The sequence below is a fragment of the Protopterus annectens genome, chromosome 12.part0, assembly GCF_019279795.1.
Source record: "Protopterus annectens isolate FY-2018-M chromosome 12.part0, PAN1.0, whole genome shotgun sequence".
NCBI lineage: Eukaryota > Metazoa > Chordata > Ceratodontiformes > Protopteridae > Protopterus > Protopterus annectens.
In genome coordinates, this window is record NC_056746.1 from 1,447,323,771 (window position 1) to 1,447,348,667 (window position 24,897).

At 39.8% G+C, this 24,897-nt stretch overlaps 1 protein-coding gene across 1 annotated transcript in view; it reads left to right on the forward strand.

The window, feature by feature from the left end:
- MGAT5B (alpha-1,6-mannosylglycoprotein 6-beta-N-acetylglucosaminyltransferase B) overlaps positions 1 to 22,476 on the forward strand; it is a 3,749,208-nt gene extending 3,726,732 nt beyond the window's left edge. The window contains exons 15-16 of the mRNA XM_044089029.1: positions 22,078 to 22,152; positions 22,375 to 22,476. Coding sequence (XP_043944964.1) covers positions 22,078 to 22,152; positions 22,375 to 22,476 — 177 coding nt within the window. The remainder of the gene's footprint in view (positions 1 to 22,077; positions 22,153 to 22,374) is intronic.
- The last annotated feature ends 2,421 nt before the right edge of the window (positions 22,477 to 24,897 follow it).

Below are 24,897 nucleotides of genomic sequence, written 5' to 3' on the forward strand. Positions count from 1 at the left end.
ATTACAATTTAAACCACAATGCTTATATACTAGTGAACTAATGAATAATTAATGAGCAATTAATCCCAAAACATCCCTGCCATACTGTGACAAAAAATATATATGAATATATAGTACCAGGGGTAGCTGTTCCACTGTATAGAGCTGTCCCTTTTTGATAACAGGTGAGACACCATTGTATTACAGTGAATGGAAAAGAAAGGGCATTTGCTGCCTATCAGGGCATGTGTAAATAGTTAAAGAGGGTCTGAGGGTCCTGGCTTCATGTAGATATCTTACAGATTGTTGGAACTTGGAGAATCACTTAGTTTGAAAAATGAATGAAGTATTTATTTAATACTTCTCAGTTTCCATTGTCTGTCAAACTATCTTGAATAAATCTGAATGATGCCTCGTTATTGAGCCTACACCGTACAAACAGGTATGTAAGAGAGCCGAGGCAGAGGTTAAGCTCTTTTCTTTAGAAGTTGGAAGTGGCAGAATGCAAGAGGAAACTTGCACCCTCATCTATTCACTCCCACAGCATAGGCTGTAGAACTTTCTGTAGAATGCCAGCAGGAAATGTAAAACAAGGGATGTGCCCTCAGTTTGGAAGAAAACGGGCTAAGAGAAGAGGTGCTTGATTTAATGGCCATGAATAGATATATTAAGATCAGTGAGAGAAATAGACTGCAGAAGGTCAATAAAACCCAAAAAGTCAGAAGTCTAATAAAACAAATGAATGCAGTAATTAGGACTGTCCATAGAGATTCATGTGATATAACAGAAGTAAACATGATATATTACTGTGCTGCTAAATTAATGACTGATAAAGTTCTACCACAAGAAAACAGGATAGTGAGGGAAAGGAAGGGGAGAAATCGAATACCATCATGGAAGTATCAAATAGAGAAAACAATATGCAATTAAGACAAGAAGTGTCACTATTAGAAGAATATAGAAGAGGGAATAGATCAACAAAAATACTAAGAAAAATAGATGTAATTAAAGCAATGCACAGGATCTATCATGCACTATCGCAAATAACAAACTAAAATTTCCTCTAAAAAGCCTCTAACTGGAAACCCTCCGGCCCAGATGTAGTACCTAACTTTTGGTTAAAAGTATTAACACATTTGCATGACGATTTAGCCATGAGTAAGAACTATTTATATGTGCACCCCAAACAGACAACACACTGGATAACAACAGGCAAAACAATGCTCTTACTTGGGAGTGAACCTGCAAGCCACCCTAAAAATTATAGTCCAATAACTTGCCTAGCTTTGGCCAACTGAGACCTACATGAGTGGAGTTAAGTAGATTTTTACCTGCACTTTTATCAAATAATACACGATTTAAAGTAATTTGTTTGTGTTGCATTGAGCAATATCTAGCTGGAAGTTGACTGTTTTTTCAGTAGGTCTTATACAAGTGGTATTTTCAGTTAAGGCTTGTTAAAAAACCTGCATAGCCAGTGATAAGTGGGGTAGTTTACCTCATTGTTATTCGGTTTCTGTCTTATACAAGTGGTACAGTGAATTGTTTTCAGTTTAAACTGTGAGCTTTGGCCAACTGAGACCTATATGAGTGGAGTTGAGTAGAATTTTACCTGCACTTTTATCAAATAATACACGCTTTAAAGTAATTTGTTTGTGTTGCATTGAGCAATATCTAGCTGGAAGTTGACTGTTTTTTCAGTAGGTCTTATACAAGTGGTGAGCTCATGTCTCTGAGCATGTAGCCCAGACCAGTATGACCCTGACCTTGAGTAGCATCTTACCTTCACCAAGAATGATGCCACAATATGAAGACAAGATGATCAATTTCAACAATTGTCTTAAGTATTGGTGTCATTCAAAGGGGATCCAATGTCTGTCAGCCTGGGATGACATGCTCGACAAGCCACGATGCTTCGCTAGGGACGGCTTGCACCTATCACCCCTGGGCTTTCGGATATTGGCAAAGGCTCTTGCTACCCCCATAGTGCCTTTTTTAGGCAAGGCTCAAAAGACAAACCCACCTCCATTGGTATCACAAGGGATAAGAAACTAAGAGTAATGCTACTCAACGCCAGAAGTCTAAACCTCAAGATGCATGCACTCGAAACTCTCCTTAGCATGGAGAACATCGATATCTGTGCAGTAACAGAAACCTGGTTCAAGGCTCCCGAGAGCACCCCAGCACTACCAGGTTATACCTCATACCATGCTTTTTGGCCCCAAAACTTGGACCGAACCACAAAAGGAGGGGGAGTATCAATATTCGTCAAAGATACCCACACCTCCAAGTTGGTGGCACAGCACGAAGCATCAGAGACTATCCATGTGCAACTAACAGTGGGTAAAACTGCCTTCCAGTTTATAGCCTGCTACAGACCACCCTCCCAAACCCAAGAACTCCACTCGGCCTTCCTGAGAACACTGGAAAATATGACGGTCTCTCCAAACACCATTATATTGGGCGACTTCAACTACCCAAACATAGACTGGGAGCATTACTCTAGCTCCAGCAACCTAGCCCAAAGGTTCCTAGAATTTATAAACTCAAATGCTATGGAACAACTTGTTACCACTCCCACAAGAGGGGAAAACATACTGGACCTGATCATCACCAACATGGGGACTCTATGCTCCAGACCAGAAGTGTATCCCTCACTGGTAAGATCAGACCATAAACTAATCTCACTGGATATTCACATCCCGACCCCACCCCCTGCCCAGAAAACCACAGTGAAAAACTTCTCTAAAGCAAATTTCACACTCTTCAAAACCGAGGTGGAATCCTTCAAAGCCCCTGTCCTGTGGAAAATACGGCCCAGACCGCCGAATCCTTTATAAACGCATTCTATGAACACCTTCAGGAATGCATGGATCATGCAATCCCAAATAAAACCAAGATCCAATCCTCCAAAGGCAGACGTCCTGTCTGGTGGACCCCAGCCATAAACAAACTATGCAATAGAAGGAGGAAGCTACTACATGATAGAGCAAAATGCCAAAAAGGGAAGGCATCTCTGATCAGTATTAGCAAAAAACTACAAGCACTCATAAAATCGTCTAAGGCCAGCTTTGAGAGAAAAATTGCACAGGACACTAAGGATAATCACAAGGCTTTCTTTAGTTATGTTAGGAACCTGGGTGGGAATTCCCAGATATGCTCAGAATTAGTCCAAAATGACAAAAAATACACCGAACCCACAGACATTGCCAACATTCTAGCTGACAGGTTCAGCGCAAACATCTCCCCCCCTCCCCAACAAAAGGGCAAATATCTATCCCAGCAGAGTGCTGCCCCCCTGACATCTCAGATGCTCAGGTAAGAGCCGCCCTCTCCAAAGCAAAAAACACAGCATCAATGGGACCAGACGGTGTCCCGGGCTGCGTCCTACATGAACTCCAAGAAGAGCTAAACCCAAACATAAAACTACTGTTCAATCTCTGCCTTATTACAGGATATGTACCCAAAGAGTGGCGTACAGCAATGGTGGTCCCTCTCCACAAAGGTTGTACCTCAACGGACCCTGGAAACTATCGCCCCATAAGCTTGACTAGCTTGGTCTGCAAAGCTATGGAAAGGATCATCATGGACCTTATAAATAAAGATATTGGGGATCTACAGACACTGGATCCTACCCAGTTCGGCTTTGTTAAGGGCAGATCCTGCCTCTTAAACCTGGTCGATTTCTTTGAAACACTCACCAATGGCCTTGGTGAGTGTTTCTTTGAAACACTCACCAAGGCCATTGCCGAGGGGAAGGTGGTCCACACAGCCTACCTGGACCTCGGAAAAGCCTTCGATACAATACCCCACTCGGGCATTATAGATAAGCTCACCAGCTTAAATATAAACCCCTATGTCACTAGATAGGTTGCAAACTGGCTCAAGGACAGAACCCACATGGTTAGAATTGTGGAGCCATGTCAGACTTCAAACCAGTTACAAGTGGCGTCCCACAAGGCTCAGTCCTGGGACCTCTCTTGTTCGGTATATATTTCTCAGAGGTACAGGCCAACACGGAAGGACTGTGGCTGACCAAATTCGCAGATGACTGCAAACTGGGCGCCATAGTCGACTCTCCAGCTGACACAAGCATCCTCCAAAAGGGCCTCATAGAAACAGACAACTGGTGCCAGAGCCATGGCCTCAAGATAAATGCCAAAAAGTGTATAGTCATCCCCTTTGGCAAAAACAAAGTGCCCACAAATTACCACATAAGTGGTAATCCATTAAGTACGAAAGAAGTAATTAGGGACCTGGGGACCCAAGTTGATAGCAATCTCTCATTTGACAACCACGTGGCCAATGTGGTTAGAAAAACATTTTATATAGCCCACTTAATCATGAAGGGATTCACATCTAGATCAGGGGAGGTCATCGTGCCTCTTTACTCATCCCTCATCAGGCCCATAATTGAGTACAATGCCCCTTTTGGGATGTACCTTACCAGACACCTGCAGCAACTGGAAAGACCTCAAAAGTACCTCACCAAGAGGATCAAAGGGCTCAAACAGATGCCATATGCTGCCCGGTTAAAGAAACTCCAGGTCTACTCAGTGGCATACCGCCTGCTCAGAGGTGATCTGTGCCTGACGTATAAAGCCATGTCCAACCCGGAATTAATGGACATGCTGCACCTCAGAAAATCCAAATGCCATCGAGATACACGCTCGAGAGACTTGAACCTCAGCACTGAAATAAATAGGACATGCTGGAGGGACAGATTCATAACCCAGAGGCTCCCTTCACTCTGGAATAAAATCCCAGTCCAGGTTAGGCAGAGTCCCTCATTGACTCTCTTCAAGAGGAATCTTGATGAGTGGATGGGGGATCGTAGGTTTTCCCCGGGTATCACTTCTGTGTCACTGTTAGACAGAGGCACAGTATACTAACCTCAAAAAAGGGCATAGCAAAATTAATTTAAAATTTGTGTCGAAAGCCAAACACAGTCTGGCTAGGCTTATAAATGCCCTAGGGCAGATAGCCTAGTATGAACCTATGAACGACGTATAAACTATACATGGGAATTGACACCGACAGAGTTTATAGTAACTTAGAAAAAAACTCAATTATGGAAGTAGAATGAAAGGACAATAAAATACAGTCGTATGGAACAAAGCAAAGGATCATTTGTTATTAAATAAAGTCATAGTGGAGAACTGTAAAAAGGAGAAGAATTCAAGTATGGCATGGATTGACTACAAAAAAGCATCCGACAGTATCCCACATTCATGGATAAAACAGTGCTTAAAAATGTATAAGATATACCCACACTGATCGACTACATTACAGTAACCATGAAACAGTGGCAGACCACTTTACAATTAAGCCATGATAAAGGACAGATTATTATCCCAGGGATAAAAATTCAAAGGGGATTATTCCAGGGTGACTCTCTGTCACCGTTGCTGTTCTGCCTTACCATTAATCCCTTCTTTTCTCCATCTTTATCAACAACTTTCATTCAGTCATCCCAGATGCTACCTGCATTCAGTATGCAGATGACTCCACCTTGAGTTGTTCTGACACCTCATCAGCTACTTTATTGACATTAACCCAAAATACCTTCAACACAGTGGAAAATGGCTCTCCAGTCAACATCTAATCCTAAACCCCAACAAAACTAAGCTGCTTCTCTTCTCCCCCACATGCAGGACCCCCCTGCCATCCTTCAACATAACCACTAACAATGGCACTATCATCTCCCCAGAAGCCCAAACTAAACTACTGGGTGTCATAGTTAATAACCTGAAGTTTGATGCGCATATCAATCAAATTATCAAAACCATTAATAAAAAACTTGGCTCTCTTTACAGAGTCAAATCTTTCCTTACTCCAATTGCCCGTTCCCATCTACTATCAACTCTTCTCTACGCCTCACCTCTATTCTCCAACTTAAATTAAACAGATCTTAATAAATTATCATCCAGCTATAACCACATTGCCAGATTTGCTACTGGCACAGCCTACCGGACACACCACTGTCACAACCTAAATCGCCTAGGATGGCTTGAACTGCCATGCCTACTGCAGTTCAACCAGCTAATAGTGGCACATAAATTCCTTTATCAACCAGAAAATACCCCTGCACTAAAAAATATTATCAGCCGCTACACCAGCACCCGGCCACTGCGATCATCCACTAGACTCCTAGTTCAAACATACAAATCCAACTACTCAGCTGGGGACTCTCTGTTTGCCAGCTCTGTTTAAAAAACATGGAACAGACTCCCAGCTGACTTGACCCTAGAACTCTCACTAACTCAGTTCAAAAACAAACTCAAGAAATACGTCAGAATTCATTGGTTATGTCCTTGCACTAACCCCGTCTAGTGACCTCTCTATTTCTTAGATGCCTTACCTTCAACTACTTCTAACTTTTTTCTACCATTCCATTTCAGGAAGGGTCAATTGTATAACTGCTGCTCAATGTGTCTTAAACCTGAATGTAATGTTATGTATATATAACTTTGAAAATAATGTTATGTTTTGTAAAATGTTTTATAATAAGTTAGTACTATATATGCTAAATGCTGGTATTGCTTATGACTGTAATCTGCTTGAAACTAGCATTTACTAAATGTTCAGTGTATATTATTATCTTGGAGCTTTTCTCCCTGGGCCACCATTGAAAATGGACATATATCCATTCGGACTATCCCGGTCAACGAATGTAAAATAAAAATAAAAAATAAAATAACCCATTAAGCTGTTTACTTAACAGCTTAGGTCATGGCTGCAATTTGGCTCCTAGAAAACAGCAAAGTGTGATGACGTCTCATCTTCTCTTTGTCGATGATTTAAGTATGTATAGCTCATCAGATGAGGAACTGAAAGCACAGCTGCAGATTGTCAAACCTTTTTCAGATGATATTAGCATTTGGTCTTGATAAATGTGCAAAAGCAACCTTTAAAGTAGGAAAATTGCAGCACCAGGGAAAACATCAGTTTGGGACAAGAGTGTGATATAAAAGACTTTGAGCAAGAGGGAGTGTATAAATACTTGGGAACTGATGACGGATCAGCAATAAAACACGAACAAATGCGAATAAAACTCAGTATGGAATACTTTAGAAGACTTAAATTAATCCTGAGAACAGCATTGACATCTAGGAACAAGATCCAATCTATAAACCAAGTTGCTCTTCCTGTCCTAACGTACAGTTTTGGAGTGACTGATTGGCCCCAAAAAGTGTTGGATAGATTAGATATTAAAACAAGAAGGTGCTTCATGCTCACCAAATGATTTATAAAAATCAGTGTATACCAAGATTATATATTCTCCGTTCCAAAGGAGGGATGGACCTCCTTGAAATTGATTACATGCATAGATCTGCAATTGTGGGACCCCACACATATCTACTAACCTCACAAGATCCAAATGTAGTGAAAGTTTTGAAACATGAGGAGAATAAATCTAACATGACTTTGCTGCTTAATTTAGCAAAAGCATATCGACTTCAAGCAGGAATGGAAATCAAACCAGAAGATAAAAAACAGGCAGCAACTGAATGTGCCAAAAAAACAAAAGAAAGACTATAAGGTGAAGGACCAGATGAGAAGGCAAGAAATGTGGAAAAAAACATAAATATAGTTGCAAGTATAGAAAACTTCTGGAAGAGCCTCATGTTGATCAAGAACGAATTCAGGAATGGTTAAGGAGAGGCAAATTCAAACCAAGAAATGAAAGGTTAATATTGGCAGCCCAAGATAGTGGGCGTTATACATGCTGGTTTACAAAGTCCATTGAACATGTGGGAGAAACAGACAAATGTAAGTTTTGTAAAACTGAATTGGATGCAGTCACACACCTTGTTGCTGGTTGCGACAGACTAATGGCAGAAGGACTGTATACTGAAAGGCATAATAATGTGGTGAGACTGTTGCACTGAAGATTGTGCAAACATTATAGTATCAGAGTGGCTAACAAACACTGGAAACATGAGCCACAAAGCGTCATAGAAAATGATGATGTTTATATCACATGGGATCACCCAATACCAACAGTTCAAAAGATAGATGCTAAAAAAACTGGATGTATTGGTCCAAGAAAAGAAGACAAAAGTAGCATTGATCATTAAAATCACCACACCCAGTGACTATAGTGTCTTGCGTACAGAGAGACACAAAGTCATAAAATACCAGGATCTGCAGGCAGAAACGAGAGCAATGTGGAAGAAGGATACGCAGACAGTTCCAGTAGTAGTAGGAGAAACGGGTCTTATAAAAAATAATTTACAATCATATTTAGATACATTACCAATCCATGTAACCCTGTACGAATTGCAGGAGGAGTCATTATTGGGCACATTGTGGGGTGCTGCGAAGAGCACTTTTGGCTGACATCAAAGATTGAAGCAATACTAATTTCATGAACTTTAATCATAATTTGACTTAGGAATGGGGTCCATTCTCATCATGGTATTAGAAACCCAAAAGATTTGGAGATTTTAGACATAGGCAGTATGTGAAAACACCATTTTGCTGAATATAGGAGTTATTGAGTGTCTATATACAGTATCCCAGAGGGGTCTGCCAATGCAGTTAGATATTCAGGTTGTGGAGGTGACTATGCGTTTTATTAATGTTGATTATGCCTCCTATTGGAAGACCCCTGGAATTAGGTATTTCACCTGATGATAGCAGCACTTGTCTCTACATTGTTGTATTCAGCAGAAATGCTTAGTGTCACTAGTGCCTAAAGGTGAATATATGAATGAACAATGCATGATATGCCCTTTATAGGTGTCATGAACCAAGCAGGATATGCCATTTACAGGTGTTATGAACCAAGCAGGATATGGCATTTACAGGTGTCATGAACCAAGCAGGATATGCCGTTTACAGGTATCATGAAACAAGAAGGATATGCTCATTCCAGGTGTCATGAGCCAAGCAGGGTATGTTCTTTCCAGGTATCATGAACCAAGCAGGATATGCTCTTTCCAGGTGTAATGAACCAGTCATGGTATGCCCTTTACAGGTGCCATGAACTGAGCAGGATATGTTTTTTATAGGTGTCATGAACCAAACAAGATATGTTATTTACAGTTATCAGCTCTGGGAAGGTCATAAACAGCATCAGGAACAGTGACATTTCATTCGAACCATATTTGAAATATGACATGCCCTGTTGACTATGTTTCTTGGATACAATGATATGAATGTTATATGACTTTTCATATGAACTGCACCTGCTGGAAATGAACGCGTTTCTGTCATTGCAATCTTGCATTTAATCTTGGCATTTCTTCCTCTGGGTTTACTAGTGTTATTAGTTATTATGTTTATACTATTATAATTTAAAAAAAAAAAAAACTTTGTTGTGTTCCCCAGTAAAATTGCATGATGAAAAAGTAAGTGTTTATAATAAACGCAATGTCTTGGTTATATGGCAGTAAAACACAATATAAACTCCTCAATAGCAACACATTTTTTAAAAGCATATGTTAGTGTGAAAGCTGCATGCAGCCCCTACTGGGGGCTTTTCTCCTTCATTCGTAAACTTACATAATCATTTTGAAATTGCTGCACTTCAGCAGAAAAAAGCAAGTCCCTGACGTCTTCAGGTTCATTTAATTAGAGTGGATTTTGACAAAATGCCCATTGCTATCACTTACCTTTTTGTATTACATTTTGCTAACATATGCACACCTTTGAAGGCAAATGTTCATTTGTAATGATTCCATGTCAGTTAGCCAATGTGTATTCAGTTAAAAGTTCGGAACTATTGTATTCCCCTGTATTTTTTTGAATTAGATCACATTTTGTAAGGTTGGATAGAAAGAATTATAACTCCTTTATTTTAGGGAATGAGGAAAAAATATATGAGCCAGTAACAGACCAATGGAGCCTTTTCAGTGGTGTTTCAAAGGCAACAGAGAAAGTGGTACCATAGTTGCTTCCCTTGAATACCAAGAGATTAGCCCTAAACAACAACTGGCATTGTTAAACGTACATTTCTAGTTGCTTTTTTTTTTTTTTTTTTTTTTTCATCTTGCTTACCAGGCATTCAGTGGTAGGCTGAGAATTTGTAATAGCATTCTTAAATTTTGGAAAAGCTCATGACATTGTAGGTCAAGATAATTTGACAGAATGAATGACAATCTTATGGAATAAACATAGCATGGTTTAGTTAATAGCAAGACAATTAAAACTGAATTAAAGTTAGATCTACGTGCAAAATTCTGGAAGCTGTTTATGCCATCTTTTGCCCAACATCTGTGCCCAGGATTTGGACATAATAGAGGATGTTTGGAATGGTGCAGTAAATGGGCAGATGGTTAAAACCTTGAAGCAGAGCTTTGCAATGATGTAGAAGGAGAAAGGTTTTGGAAGCCATGACATATATCATTGAATGTTGAAAAGGAACAAGATGTTTTTTCTTTTATATATTTATGTATACTTTTGTTGACCGGGATAATCCTACTATGCTGGTGGTTTCTTTTCATAGGAGACCCAAGGTGATATTTATTTTCAGTGGAGAAAATTTGGCCAGGAAATTGGGGAAATTCCCCTAATTTTTTGCTAAGTGCTATGTAATCTTTTACATCCACCAACTCAGAAAGATGGGGTCTTAGTTTCCCATCTCATTCGAAGGATGGCACATTAACGAGTGGAGCACCCCTTAATGCTGCAGTGCAGTGTCAATAATTGGAAATGGGTGAAAATGAACCTCACAACCTTCTGATCATCCAGCACCATAAGGTAAATTAGCAATCTGTTCAACCACTGAGACACATTAATAAGCACCTGCATATTTTGGAAATTGGTAAATAAAAGGACATTTAAAAATGGGCTCATACTGGAGATGGAACAGGTGTAGACAGATGATTCAGGGATTGTACCTGTTGTTCACTTGAACTTTAAAGTGCATTTGGAAAAAAAAATTTTAATACTAAGGCTATAACTCATACCACACTATTCGGCCATGTAACCTGGACTGAAACACCAAAGGCGGAGGTGTGTACATATTCATTAAGGATATCTACACCTCCAGCCTAGTTGCTCAGCATAATGCAGCCGAGGTTATCCAAGTGCAGTACCCCCCTCTCACCCCCTAAAGGGCCCATATCTATACAGGAAGAATGCAGAGTTTCTGTAATCACAACTATGCAGGTAAAAGCTGCACTCTCTAAAGCCAAAAACACAGCATCCATGGGACCGGACAACAACCCTGGCTGCGTTTTACATGAACTTCAGAACAAACTGGCTCCCCACTTAAGCACCATGTTCAATATAGCCTCGCATCAGGCTTTGTGCCCTCTGAATGGTGCACAGCAACAGTTATTACACTCCACAAAGGGAGATCCACCACTGATCCCGGGAACTATCGGCCTATTAGCCTGGCGAGCCTGGTCTGCAAGGCCATGGAACGTATAATCATGGAACTCATAAACAAAGACACTGGTAACCTCCAAATTCTGGATCCCACCCAGTTCGGGTTTGTAAAAGGCAGAACATGCCTCCTGAACCTGATCGACTACTTTGAGGCAGTCACCAAAACCGTGAATGAGGATAAGGTGGTTCACACAGCCTATCTTGACCTCGCCAAGGCTTTTGACACCATCCCTCATTCTGGAATTATAGCTAAACTCACTAGACTAGGTATATACCCCCTACATCACACAATGGGTTGCCAACTGTCCATTTGTCTAAACTGCATTTGAATAGGTTTTGTTTCCCATGAATAGGGACTCTGTTCCAAAAAAGGTATAATCTCCGAGACACATATCTGTCCCTCGAACATATTTTGTTTGTCACAGACAAGGTTTAGATCCTTAGATGTGTAATGTTAGTGATGTGTGTTTTAGTAATGTGTAGCAAGATCCATCAGGGCTGGATCAGAGAATGCTTTGTAGGTTAGGTATAGACTGACCCTCAGTAGTCTGTAGGAGACATAGTACAGGGGCAGGCCTTTGAGGTGGTCAGCATAGGACATATTATGTATACTCTCTGTAAAGAGTTATGTCTGTTACCTATGTTTTCATAATATATTCATAGGTTAGTCCTAGGCTGGGCAATTTTTTAAGCTTATCCAGTTATCCCATTTGAGAATCAAACCCAGCATCTTGTGTCTGGAAGGTAAACACTCTAACCATTATGCCAACCTCCAACTCATCTGCTTCTTATAGTGCCTCAGATGTGGGGATGCTGTATCCTCCCACCTACCACTGCCTAGCCCCTTCCAGCTATTTTATGCCCTCTTGCAGGCCGTATGGTTTCAAAACAGTTCAGAATTATCTCAGTGAAAACAATCCTTTCTCAGCTGCTGGTTAACATGTGGCATCTCAGATTTCATCTGACAGCTTCCTCTTTCCCCATGACTCAGTACTACCTTTCATGTTTGTTTCTCATAGCATTTTGTACACCTCAGTGATACCACATATTCTCCAAGCGTCTAAGGAATACATCTTCTTCAGTCTCATCATTTATTTGTTGTACTTAATATCCTGCAGGCTTTCATCTAGGTATTTTTCTGTTGTCTTATATCCTATAAGAAAACAGGTACACTAAACAAAATTGCACTTCTTAACCTGCTCTGCCATGTCCCAAGCTCATTAAAGGCTTCTTTCTACACCTTCCACTTTCCCTTCTACCTCAGTATCATCCAGAAATAGATTGAATTATTATCTCCTGTTTTGATGATTGCTACAAAGATGTCAATGGGCAGTGGTCCCAGGATCAATCCCTGTGGAGTCCCATTAACCACTCTGCTTTCTTCTGAAAGCACCTCCTGAAAAGCACTCATTAATTACACCCAACCACCACCCTTTTATACATTTAGTCTGCTAACTTCCATCTCCAGGTCACTTTGTTTCACCAGTCAGCCTCTTATCTGTGATACAGTCAAGACTTTGATGAAGTCAAGGTATTCAGCTTTGAATGGTGTTATTTTTTTATTTTATTTTATTTATTTATTTAACATTTGTTTACCGGGAAAGTCTGACTTGGAACAAAGCCAATTTTCAGAGGAGGCCCGGAGAGAGACAGTCCAGATGCATATCTTTGTAACATGGGAGGAAACCATAGTGCCCGGAGAAAACCCGCACAAATGCAGAGAGGACATGCAGACTCCACACAGAAGGCACTCCAGTCGAGAATCGAACCAGAGAACCACTTGCTGTGAGGTGACAACGCTACTGCTGCACCACTGCGCCATCCTTATCTTTACCAAGTTCCAGCATAACCCACTTATAAAACAGAAACATGCTGGAGTAGCATGACATGTTTTCTGCAAACATATGCTGGTACTTTTCTTGCAGTTTGTTGTTCTCTATCAAAACAAATACTTTTCTGTCCATACCTTCTGCATGATTTATGGGTCTGTAGTTTTCTATGTCAGTTCCTTAAAGTATAACATCTAGAAATAAACCAGATGGAGAGAAACTTCAGTTAGGCAGTATAAAAGATCGGTTTACTGAACACAGCATATGTTGAAAGAGTAGAAAATCAGTTCAACCCCCCCCCCCCAAAATAAAGAAAAAAATGCTTTTTTTTGTACTGCATTTTTTTTGATAAACACTAAAGAGATGCTTAATTTTCATTAATGAGTTAACTTGACCAACATCATACTTTTTACATGTGAATACATGTACGATTTCTAACTCTAACTCATCATTTCTTCTCACGTCCTCACCCCACCTAGCACTGTTCAGTTTCCGTAATTGTACAAGTAGCACTGCTCCACTGTTAAGTTCCGTGCACTAGTAATACCGAACTGCAGTAAGTTTTCCCCAGCCTGATGTAGCCAGCATGACTAGCTGAATGTATTTTGAATAAATTCATTGTATGCTGCATAAAAATAAATCACCCTGCAATCACAGCATTTGCACGATACACTATTCATATTCATTATGCATTTTAAAGCTCATTTCATCTTTGCATAAGGAAAAAATTTACCCTGCAAGCACATTTTCACTTTGTCTGTGTTATAGTTCAGAAAGGAATACAAAATGTTTCTTTGCACCAAACACTTCTAACTTTCACCTTGTACAGTGGTACGACTGTGGTCACTGTATATTCCCCCAGAATATCTTTACTGCTTAGTGATGGGTTGAAGGTTTCTGTCAGGGAAATTTGTATACCTACCTACATAGTTCCTTTGGACCTTTCCGGGTTCTGCTGCCAGAAATCTCCTCGGCATGTGACTGACTGTCAGAAGTGAACCTTTTGTCTTATTTCCGACTCCCTTACTATCATTATTCTTCCTTTGAAATTTAAAAAAACTTCTCAAAACCCACAATTCCAACAACTGGCTGTGCCCATGTGACTCCCCAGGCTAATCCACTACATTGCACTGTTGCAAGGATTCTGCTATAGATCACCTGTTAGTCTATCTAACCTCATGAATACTTATTCTTACCTAACATATAACCTGTCCTATTGAGTTCAAAATAAAAACACATTTTCTTGCAGAAATTGAATTATATGTCTATGAACAAATATAAAATATATTCTTATATGTCTATTTGTATGTCTTAAGGGTATGCTTATGTGTTTGATGATATGTATTTATATACACATTCAACGCTTATGTATTCATTATGTTAAAGTGGAGCTTTTCTCCCCAGGCCTCCGCTGAAAATGGACCTGCGTCCAGTTAGACTTTCCCAGTTATCAAATGTAAAATAAAATAAATAAAATTAAAGTAATATTCAATAATTGTTTCATTTTTTTCTAGCCCTTACTACACTCCTTTCTCATCATTTTGGAGTGGTGTTGCAGTTAATAAAGTTTTACTCGGAAAATGGGAGTGCAAGTTTATTTACACAATTTATACTTAAACCTATGTTTTTATGATGGGGAACAAATCCCTTTACATACTGCTCATAAAAACATCCTATATTCTACAAGATGCATTTGGCACCATTACACAATTCCAAATCATCATCAAAAGGGAGCTGATTTCTTATATATGCCGTATAGTTAATATCTTCAGCGCTAATAGCCCTGTAAATCTCTCTGTTGGCTTCAGTGAGCATTTTGCTTCTTTTGCCAGCAGTCTGTGTAACAGGTTATCCCTCTCCCATCATGTGCTATACTCATCTCTTATACTGACGCTGGACATACTTCTAACAGAGCTGTGGGCAGGTTGAAGGAATTAAGTTATCAGTAGTGACCCTTGTGAGGGATACATGTTAATCTTAAAATGCAGCTGCAATAGCCTTTTACACAATGTTACTCTGCAACAGATGTCCAAAGGAAAGAATAGATAAAGACAGTCACTGAGTTTAGCAGGTCACACAACTAGACTGCTCCCTTGTCACTGCTTAAAAGGAACAATTGATCCTGTGGGCTTACCCAGTTAACAAATGTAAAACATTGAAAAAAATTTCCTATATACATACATACACAGATACGGATCTACTTTGGAAGCTTGAAGTTTCAAATCTTCAAATTTCATATGGTCGAGACCATAAGATCGAAGTTATGAAACTTTGAACGGTTTAAATGGATCACTGTGCAGCGAAGAACACAAAATTTACCATTGTCTTCACTGTAGTGTGATCTCAGAGTTGGTATACTTAATTACCAGGGGGTGTGGGTAGTGCAGGAGGGTTAAGTTTTTCTTTTTTTTTTTTTTATTGAAGTTTCAAACTTTCAAAATTTTAATGTTAAGGTCTCAACCACATGAAGTTTGAAGTTCTGAAAGTTCTAACTTTTAAAGTATATCTATACTTGATTACCTGGATCAGTACTGGATTATGCAGTATCTTCACAGGTTCTGAAAGGGAGATGAACACAATCAGGCACTGTTATGATAATTAATAAAAAGATGGACAATTTAAACATGAACTTGCTAATGAGGTCCTTTTAACTTTTTTCAAGACATTTTTACTTGATAGTCATGCTCTAAGTTCAGCCAAGTGAGACAACTTATATTTGCATGCACTGGCTTATGGATTACCTGGTTTAAAGCCAGCAAAGTATGAGGAATACTTGTACTGTACTAGAAAGCAAACATGGGGTGCCCTCATTTCAGCAAAAGTGATGAAGTGTGCTGACAATCTGTACTAATAAGTAAATGTGTTGTGCATCCCATGGCCATCAGGAGATAAAAACGGGTGATTGTCATACTGTACTAATGAGGAAATGTGGTGTGCATCCCATGGCCGTCAGGAGGTAAAGATGGGTGATTGTCATACTGTACTAATGAGAAAAGTGAGGTGACCCTCATGGTCAGCAGTTGGTGCAATGTGTTGATCCCTGTACTGTACTAATGGGGAATGTTTGTAAAACAACATTTTGAAAGCCTATGAAGAAATCATTTGATGTAGTGTGTAAAAATGCAGAGAACACTGCAGTATTTTTAAATAATGCTCACAAAGTGGTGTAAGCCAGTCTTCAACTGGCTTTTTTTTGTAGTGGAAAACTCTCTGCATTTGTATCCTTCACCAAGATGCAATATTCATGCTATGATGTAAGATATAGTATAGTCTGCTTGTGTTTATTAATTGTTTTACTGTAATTTCTGGCTAAGTGTGATATTGTTCACCTAGTCTGCTAGTATAAAAGAACCTGTAGTCTACTGGGGCTACCCAATTAACAAGGCAAAATAAATAAATTATAATTTCCATGAAAAAATAATATGTCCAAAACCAATTGTTGATGTATTTAAAAATGCTAAAAAGGAAGGATTGTAATCTTTTATACTGAAATATCATAACCCAAAAAGAGTAAGATCTTGTCTTACTTTTATTTTACTTTATTGAACTTGAACAATAATTGAACATTACATTTTTCTGATTCAGCTTTTTCTTCCCTGAATTTCAGTATTATCTTGTGCCTTGCATTAATTTTGCCATGACAAGTACATTTTATAAATACGTGACTAATTATTAGTGGATACTGAAACAATGAAATTTGGCATTGCACCGCTGGCTATGAAATAACATCTGAATCAGAAGGTCGAGTGTTCCACTCCAAAGCTGGGAATAGAGTCATACCTGAAGCAGTAGTGAGTGTAGCATAAAGGTCTCATAAAGTGCTGTGTTATGTCATTCTTCAGAGGAAATGTTAAACTGATGTCTCTTCTGCCAGTCCTAGTTTATTGTTGTTCGGCTGAGTGCTTCACCGAAGGAAAAGAAGGCATGGCACCAACAGAAAAAGATGGGCAGTTTCCCTAATGTCATAACCAAGTTCCCTTTCCCATTAAAATAAATAAATAAATAGATAAACTGCAGTCATGTTGTGATGTTGCCAGCCCAGCTATCTGGAATTTTGTAGATAATTCTATGCCATTTGTGAATACTGCTATGATTTATACGTAACTGTATGTTATGTACTGAGCTTCAAGACTGTAACCATAGTGTACCCTACTGAGAAAAAAACAGAAATCTATAAAAACTATACCTGTGCAAATATATATTTTAATAGTAGAAGCTGGAGCATGCAGAGTTAACTTGCAAGGCTTCAAGAAAATAGATTGGAATCAGATTGTTTTATGATTGTGTTATGTCTCAGTTTCAATGCAGCAAGCAGATGCAATGTCTAGACATAAAAGCATTTTATTGCTTCCTAGCAGCTGCAAATCTGAGAGATGTGTTCTTCTTACACAGAGATGATAAAATTATGTTGGTATCTGTTTGCATGGGAACTGAAGGCAGGTGACAAAGAGTTGACCCAGCAGTAATGTTTGATAGTAATTTAGGAACTGTCTCAAAGAAAGACTGTGCATTTTGTATCTTGTCTTGGACCTGGAAACATTCTCTCATCAGCACTTGTCTTGCTAATAGTAAGTAACTAGGTTATAGTGATATCTCTTAGATATAGATAGGAATATAGTTTAGATGTTTTCTGTGTTTATTTGAAACTGTCTTGCAATGTTATTTTAAAATATTTCCTGTGATTCTGAACTCTGCAGATACTGTGTTGATTGAGTATTGTCTTGTTCTTTTATTATTTCTTCTTCTTCTTTCGGCTGCTCCCGTTAGGGGTCCCCACAGCAGATCATCTGTTTCCATTTCTTCCTGTCCTCTGCATCTTGCTCTGTCACACCAATCACCTACATGTCCTCTCTCACCATATCCATAAACCTTATCTTTGGCCTTCCTCTTTTCCTGTTACCTGGCAGCTTCATCCTTAGCATCTTTTTCCCAATATACTCTGCGTGCCTCCTTAGCACATGTCCAAACCAACATAATCTTGCCTCTCTGGCTTTGTCTCCAAACCTTCCAACCTGGGCTGACCCTCTAATATACTTATTCCTAATCCTGTCCACCCTAGTCACACCCAGTGCAAATCTTAACTTCTTTAACTCTGCCACGTCCAGCTCTGACTCCTGCCTTTTTGTCAATGCCACTGTCTCCAACCCATATAACATAGCTGGTCTCACTACCCTTTTGTAGACCTTCCCTTTCACTCTTACTGGTACTCGTCTGTCACAAATCATTCCTGACACTCTTCTCTACCCACTCCATTCTGCCTGTACTCTCTTCTTCACCTCTCTTCTACACTCACCATTACTCTGAACTGTTGATCCCAAGTATTTAAACCCTCCACCTTCACCACCTCTACTCCCTGCATCCTCACCATTCCTCTATCCTCCCTCTCATTCACACACATATATTCTGTCTTAGTCCTGCTGACCTTCATTCATTTTCTCTCTAGAGCATATCTTCACCCTCTTCAAGGTCTCCTCCACCTGTTCCCTACTCTCACTTCAGATCACAATGTCATCTGCAAACATCATAGTCCACGGGGACTCCTGCCTGATCTCGTCTGTCAACCTGTCCATCACCATTGTAAATAAGAAAGGGCTCAGAGCTGATAGGTTCATAGGTAGGTACTAGGCTGTTGGCCCTAGGGCCTATATAAGCCTAGCCAAAAATTTACCCTGGTTTTCGCCACCCAAGAAAATTATTTTCATGTGCCCTTGTCGAGCAGAGCCACAGAAGTGATCCCCGGGGTGAATTTCTTATCTCCCATCCAATCATCAAGATTTTTCTTGAAGAGTGCTAATGAGGAGCTCTGTTTGACATAGATAGGTAGTCTGTTCCAGAGTATGGGAAGTCTCTGGGACAGGAATCTATCCCTCCAGCATGTTCTGTTTATTCTGGTAACAAGGCTTAGGTCCCTAGAGCATGTAGCTCGGAGGGATTGGGATTTCTTTAAGAGGAGCATGTCCAACAGCTCTGGGTTTGACATAGCTTTGTATGTTAGGCAGAGATCGCATCTGAGTAGGCAATATGCGATGGAGTAAAGCTGGAGTTTTTTGAGACGGTCTGCGTAGGTCATCTGTTTGAGGCCAGTAATCCTCTTTGTGAGGTATTTCTGTGGCCTTTCCAGTTGTTGCAGATCTCTTGTGAGGTACATACCAAAAGGGGCATGTACTCTATAATGGGTCTAATGAATGATGAGTAGAGGGGAACAATGACCTCTTTATTTCTGGATGAGAAACCTTTTCTGATGAGGTGAGCCACGTAGAAGGATTTACTGACCACTGTGGCGATGTGATCATCAAAGGATGATGAGCGTGTAGTGAATCATTGATGTAATCCCCACCTCCACCTTAAACGCATTTGTCACTCCCACCGCAGACCTCACCACTGTCACTCTACCCTCGTACATATTTTGTACCACTCTTACATACTTCTCTGACACTCCCGACTTTCTCATACAATACCACAGCTCCTCTCTAGGCACCCTGTCATATGCTTTCTCTAAGTCCACAAAGATACAATGCAACTCCTTCTCCATAAACACTCTCAGAGCAAACATCGCATCTGTAGTGCTCTTTCCTGGCATGAAACCATACTGATGATCACTAATCATCACCTCCCTTCTTAACCTAACTTTCACTACTCTTTCCTATAACTTCATGCTGTGACTGATCAATTTAATCCCTCTGTAATTACTACAGCTCTGCACATCACCCTTATTCTTAAAAATCGGTACAAACACACTTTTTCTCCATTCCTCAGGCATCCTCTCACTTTCCAAGATTTCATTAAACAATTTGGTCAAAAACTCCACTGCCATTTCACCTAAACACCTCCATGTTTCCACAGGTATGTTATCTGGGCCAACAGCCTTCCCATTCTTCATTCTCTTCATAGCTATCTTTACTTCCTCCTTACTAATTCACTGCACTTCATGATTCACTATCTGCTCATCATCCAACCTTTCCTCCCTCTCATTCTCTTCATTCATCAGCCCCTCAAAGTACTCTTTCCATCTGCTCAACACACTCTCCTCGCTTGTGAGTATGTTTCCGTCAATATCCTTTATCACCCTTACCTGCCACACATCTTTCCCAGCTCGGTCCCTCTGTCTAGCCAATTGGTACAGGTCCTTTTCTCCCTCCTTAGTGTCCAACCTTTCATACAGCTCTTCATACGCCTTATCCTTAGCCACCTCTCTCTTTGCCATGCACCTCATCTCCTTATACTCCTGTTTACTTTCTTCATCTCTCTGACAATCCCACTTCTTCTTCGCCAGCCTCTTCCTCTGTATACTCTCCTGTACTTCCTCATTCCACCACCAGGTCTCCTTGTCCTCCTTCCTCTTTCCAGATGTCACACCAAGCACCTTTCTAGCAGTCTCACTTACTAGCTCTGCTGTAGTTACCCAGCTATTCAGTAACTCTTCACTGCCACCCAGTGCCTGTCTTAACGCTTCCCTGAACATCACTTCACAATTACCCTTTTTCAATTTCCACCATTTTATCCTTCGTGCTGCCCTCACACTCATCCTTCTCTTCTTGATCACCAGTGTCATCCTACAAACCACCATCCTATGCTTCCTAACTACACTTTCCCCTGCCACCACTTTACAGTCTCCAATCTCCTTCAGACTGGCCCTTCTACATAAAATACAATCCACATGTGTGCATCTCCCTCCACTCTTGTATGTCACCCTATGCTCCTCCCTCTTGTTAAAATAGTTATTCACCACAGCCACGTCCATCCTTTTCGCAAAATCCACTACCATCTGACTTTCTGCATTACTTTGCTCAACACCATACCTATCCATCACTTCCCCATCCCTTCTGTTCCCTTCACCAACATGCCCATTGAAATCTGCTCCAGTCACCACTCTCTCACCCTTGGGTACAGTCATCACCATTTCATCCAGCTCACTCCAAAATTTTCTAATTTTAAAATTTTCTTTTATTATTTATTAAGTATATTTAAACCAATCTTTGTGGTTGATATTTGAGAGACATATTTAAGCTCTTACAGTACTTGCATATGTATTTGGTGATACTGCATAGGCAACTCCTAAATAGCCTTAATCTTGGTCATACTTACCATTTTAATAATAGTAACATTACACAGTAGGATTGGTCACCCTTTTCTAAGGGCCTTTAAGTAGCTGATAAGTAGGGGTTTGTGGCAGTGATAACTACCTTATAGTCTGGGCAGAAGGGGGCATAGCTAGTAAGCGTGTGCCAGCCTTTCCCAAGTGTGTGTGTGTGTGTTTGTGTGTGTGTATGTGTTTGTTTTTATATAAATCAAATCTCAGAATGTGTGTGTGTGTGTGTGTGTGTGTGTGTGTGTGTGTGTGTGTGTGTGTGTGTGTGTGTGTGTGTGTCAGCTCCTTGGGCAGGGACACATAGCACTGGCTGGACAGAGAGGGTGCTGAAGGTCTTGGCTTGACCTCTCAACTGAGAGTTTAACCCTATAGCTGTGCATTGGGGAGTCTTGTTGGGGATCTGCAGAAAGAGGGAGAAACCAGCCCCAGACTGACTTTGATCTCTGTGTGCTCTTAAGGGAAATTGTATTTTACTGTGTGTGTGTACTTGTCATCCTCCCAATGTGTACGTTCCTCACCGACGCTAATGGTGAGGATTGAGGCTCCTTGATTACTGGGCCAGTGCAGGGGCATCACACATGCCTTAGACTGTCAGTCACTATAATAATAGTCTGAGCAATGTGTTTATAAAATAGTTTAAGTATATCATTTTCTTCAGGCGACAATACCGAATAGTGCCCTCCTGGAAAAAAAAACTCTGCTGATATAAAATTGCTGTTTATAAGGATGAAACATTAACTGTGTCCCACTATTGTACTGGTGTAGATCTTCAGTGTAATAAAAATATTATATTTTTATAACTGTTCTCATGTAATAGTATAATGTTTTCCTTTTATGCAGGTTGAACCATATTTACCTTATGAATACACATGTGAAGGGATGCTGGAGAGAGTATATGCCTACATCCAACATCAGGTTTGGTACCTTGTGACTTTCTTTGCAGTCTTATCAATGTCAAAGTTTTCATTAAAATTTTGCCCAAAGGAAAAAAAAAACAGGCTGTTCCTGTGTGTCATCACTGAAAATGGAAACCGAGGGGAAAATTAAACAGATGCTCTATGCCATACTATATGACTTTAGTGTAACATGCTATATTGAACTAATTTGTTTTGCTCTTATTGCATTTTTCCAATGTAGGAGACATTCTTACAATCTTTCACAGAATTCAAGGATTTTGACAATCATTTGCTTCATGCTGTGAAACCATGTGACTGTACAAGTGTTCATATTGGCTTATGATTTATATTCATATGCTAGCTTTTAGGTAAACCATGAAGGGAAGCTGACTGGCATTACTTAGATTTTTTTGCAGATGCAAAAGTATACCTTAATATATTATTTGTTAACAAATGTTAACAAAGACCAATTTGCCTGTACAGAGACAGCTTTTACCGGCGGCCTTAATAGAAATCATTAAGTTGTATGCCGAATCAACATATCATACTGAATCAGAAAAAAATGAAAGCAGTAGCCAGTACAACTGACTTCTGATTAGAGCAGATGCCTCCATTCAGTGAAACACATGCGTACACACACAGAAAAAAAAAACATGTAAAATCACCACCATGAATATATGTACTACAAACTTGACTCTGGGATTCAGAAAGACAATGCCAAACAGCTATCTCTGAAGGTTTCTACCTTATGCTAAGTCTTTCTGCTTCTTAGACTGCTCTACAACTAAGGTTTTCCCCTCACAAGGATGCTAGCTTGGAGAGTGGTGTGTGTGTGTGTGTGTGTGTGTGTGTGTGTGTGTGTGTGTGTGTGTGTGTGTGTGTGTGTGTGTGCATGTTGGAGTGTGCATGTAGGTATACAGCTGAGTGTTTCCATGACTATAAGCAAGTGTTGTGGTGGGGAGCAACGTGTATTTGGATGAGTGTGTGTGTGTGTGTGTTTTAGGAAGTGACTTTGATGATGCAAAAGAGCTGCTAATGAGAAATCTATAGGAATTTAGTCTGATGGTGCAATGTTCAGTTAAGTTATTTTCCATTGCAGCTATACCAGCTTTCTAAACTAGAATTTCTCTCCATCTTACTAACTGACCAACACATGGATGGAAGAGGTTCCTTACATAGCAATCTGAAATTATAAACAGTAAGTAGCATCACAGAAGACAGTTATTGCAGGGTATCACTATGCCCCCTGCAAATCCCATGTTGGAGACTTTGCCCAGCCCCATATTATTTGTGGATAGTAGCTCCATAGTCATGCAATTTTGGTGGAATTCAACAACTCCTTGAACATGTGATATACACTAAGAGCACTGTTTGTTTTGTTGTGTCAACTTAGTGTTTAGTTATAGACGTGTTTTTTTTCCTAGTTTGCATTATTTTCTATTTCTTCACTGTAAGTGGCTTCATACACATGCTCCTGAGTAGATAAGCTCCGAAGAAACTTTTAAAATTTATGTTAACATGACAAAACACAATTAATAATGGGGAATGCAAAATATGTGAGAGATCAGCAAGGTCACAGGAGCAGCATAGTGTATATAACTGTTCACTGATATTATGATGTAATAACATAAAACCCCATAAAATATGTTACATGTGATAAGTCTGATTTTGCACACTGTACTAATACATTACATTACTATAGTTACTTATCCTATCATAATGATAATTTCGAATATCAACTTATCAAAATATTTTGCTCTGAATGTCAACCTGGAAATGTTGAAATGGCTGAATATTGTCTCCTCAAACTGTTTATACTTATAACATCAAAATGCAGCAGACATCAAGTGGAAATGGAAAGTACCTTTCCAGGACATGTGCAGGCAACAAAACATACGGTGTCTCCATGGTGAGCTGAAAAATTAAACCACAGTGCAGAAATAGTACTAGTGTGCAAAGCTTAAATATGCTCTCTGAAATTAAAATAACTGTAATAGATATGCAGCTCCAAAACCTGTACACTGCAAAATCCATCTATTCATCCCTCCATCCACAACCCTTTTCCATTTTTTGTGCATGAGGTTGACGTGTCACTTCACTATGATACTGTGCAAAATATAGTCCAATAAAAAGGTAAACAATAAATATCAACACCTGACAGACTAGCACCACAGACTGATATGTTGGCTGAATATGACTCAGAATAATTCATGCACTAAAGACATAAAGGGTTGAGAACTGAAGTCCAGCAGTGATCAAAGTAAATAAAGAGATTTGTGGGTGCTCCTCAGCACATCACAAATTACATTTTCAAGAGCATGGTGATTGTTATTAGAAATTCTGCAGGGAAATACTCATCCTTGTTATCAACTACTTGACAGAATTTTCTCTTATTAGAGATGATGGACAGGCAAGATGGATTTGTATGTGTAGCTGTTCACTACAGTTTTGTTCCCTAACTAAAGCAACAACACAGATGGAAACTGGGGTACCACGAGGACCCATACTGACACCTGTGGTGTTCATCATCTTTGTTAATGACCTTGATCTGGCCAGTAAGAATGTTACCTTAGTACAGCATGCAGATGATTCTGCCGTCATCTGCTTAGCAAACAGCCTTGATTCCCTTCATAAACTGACCCAGGAATCCTTCACTTCTATAGAAAAGTGGCTATCTGCCAGTTATTCCTAATCCCTAACAATACAAAAATTATTCTCTTCACTCCCAAACACCTTGCAATAAAGAAAGCATCCTTCACTATTA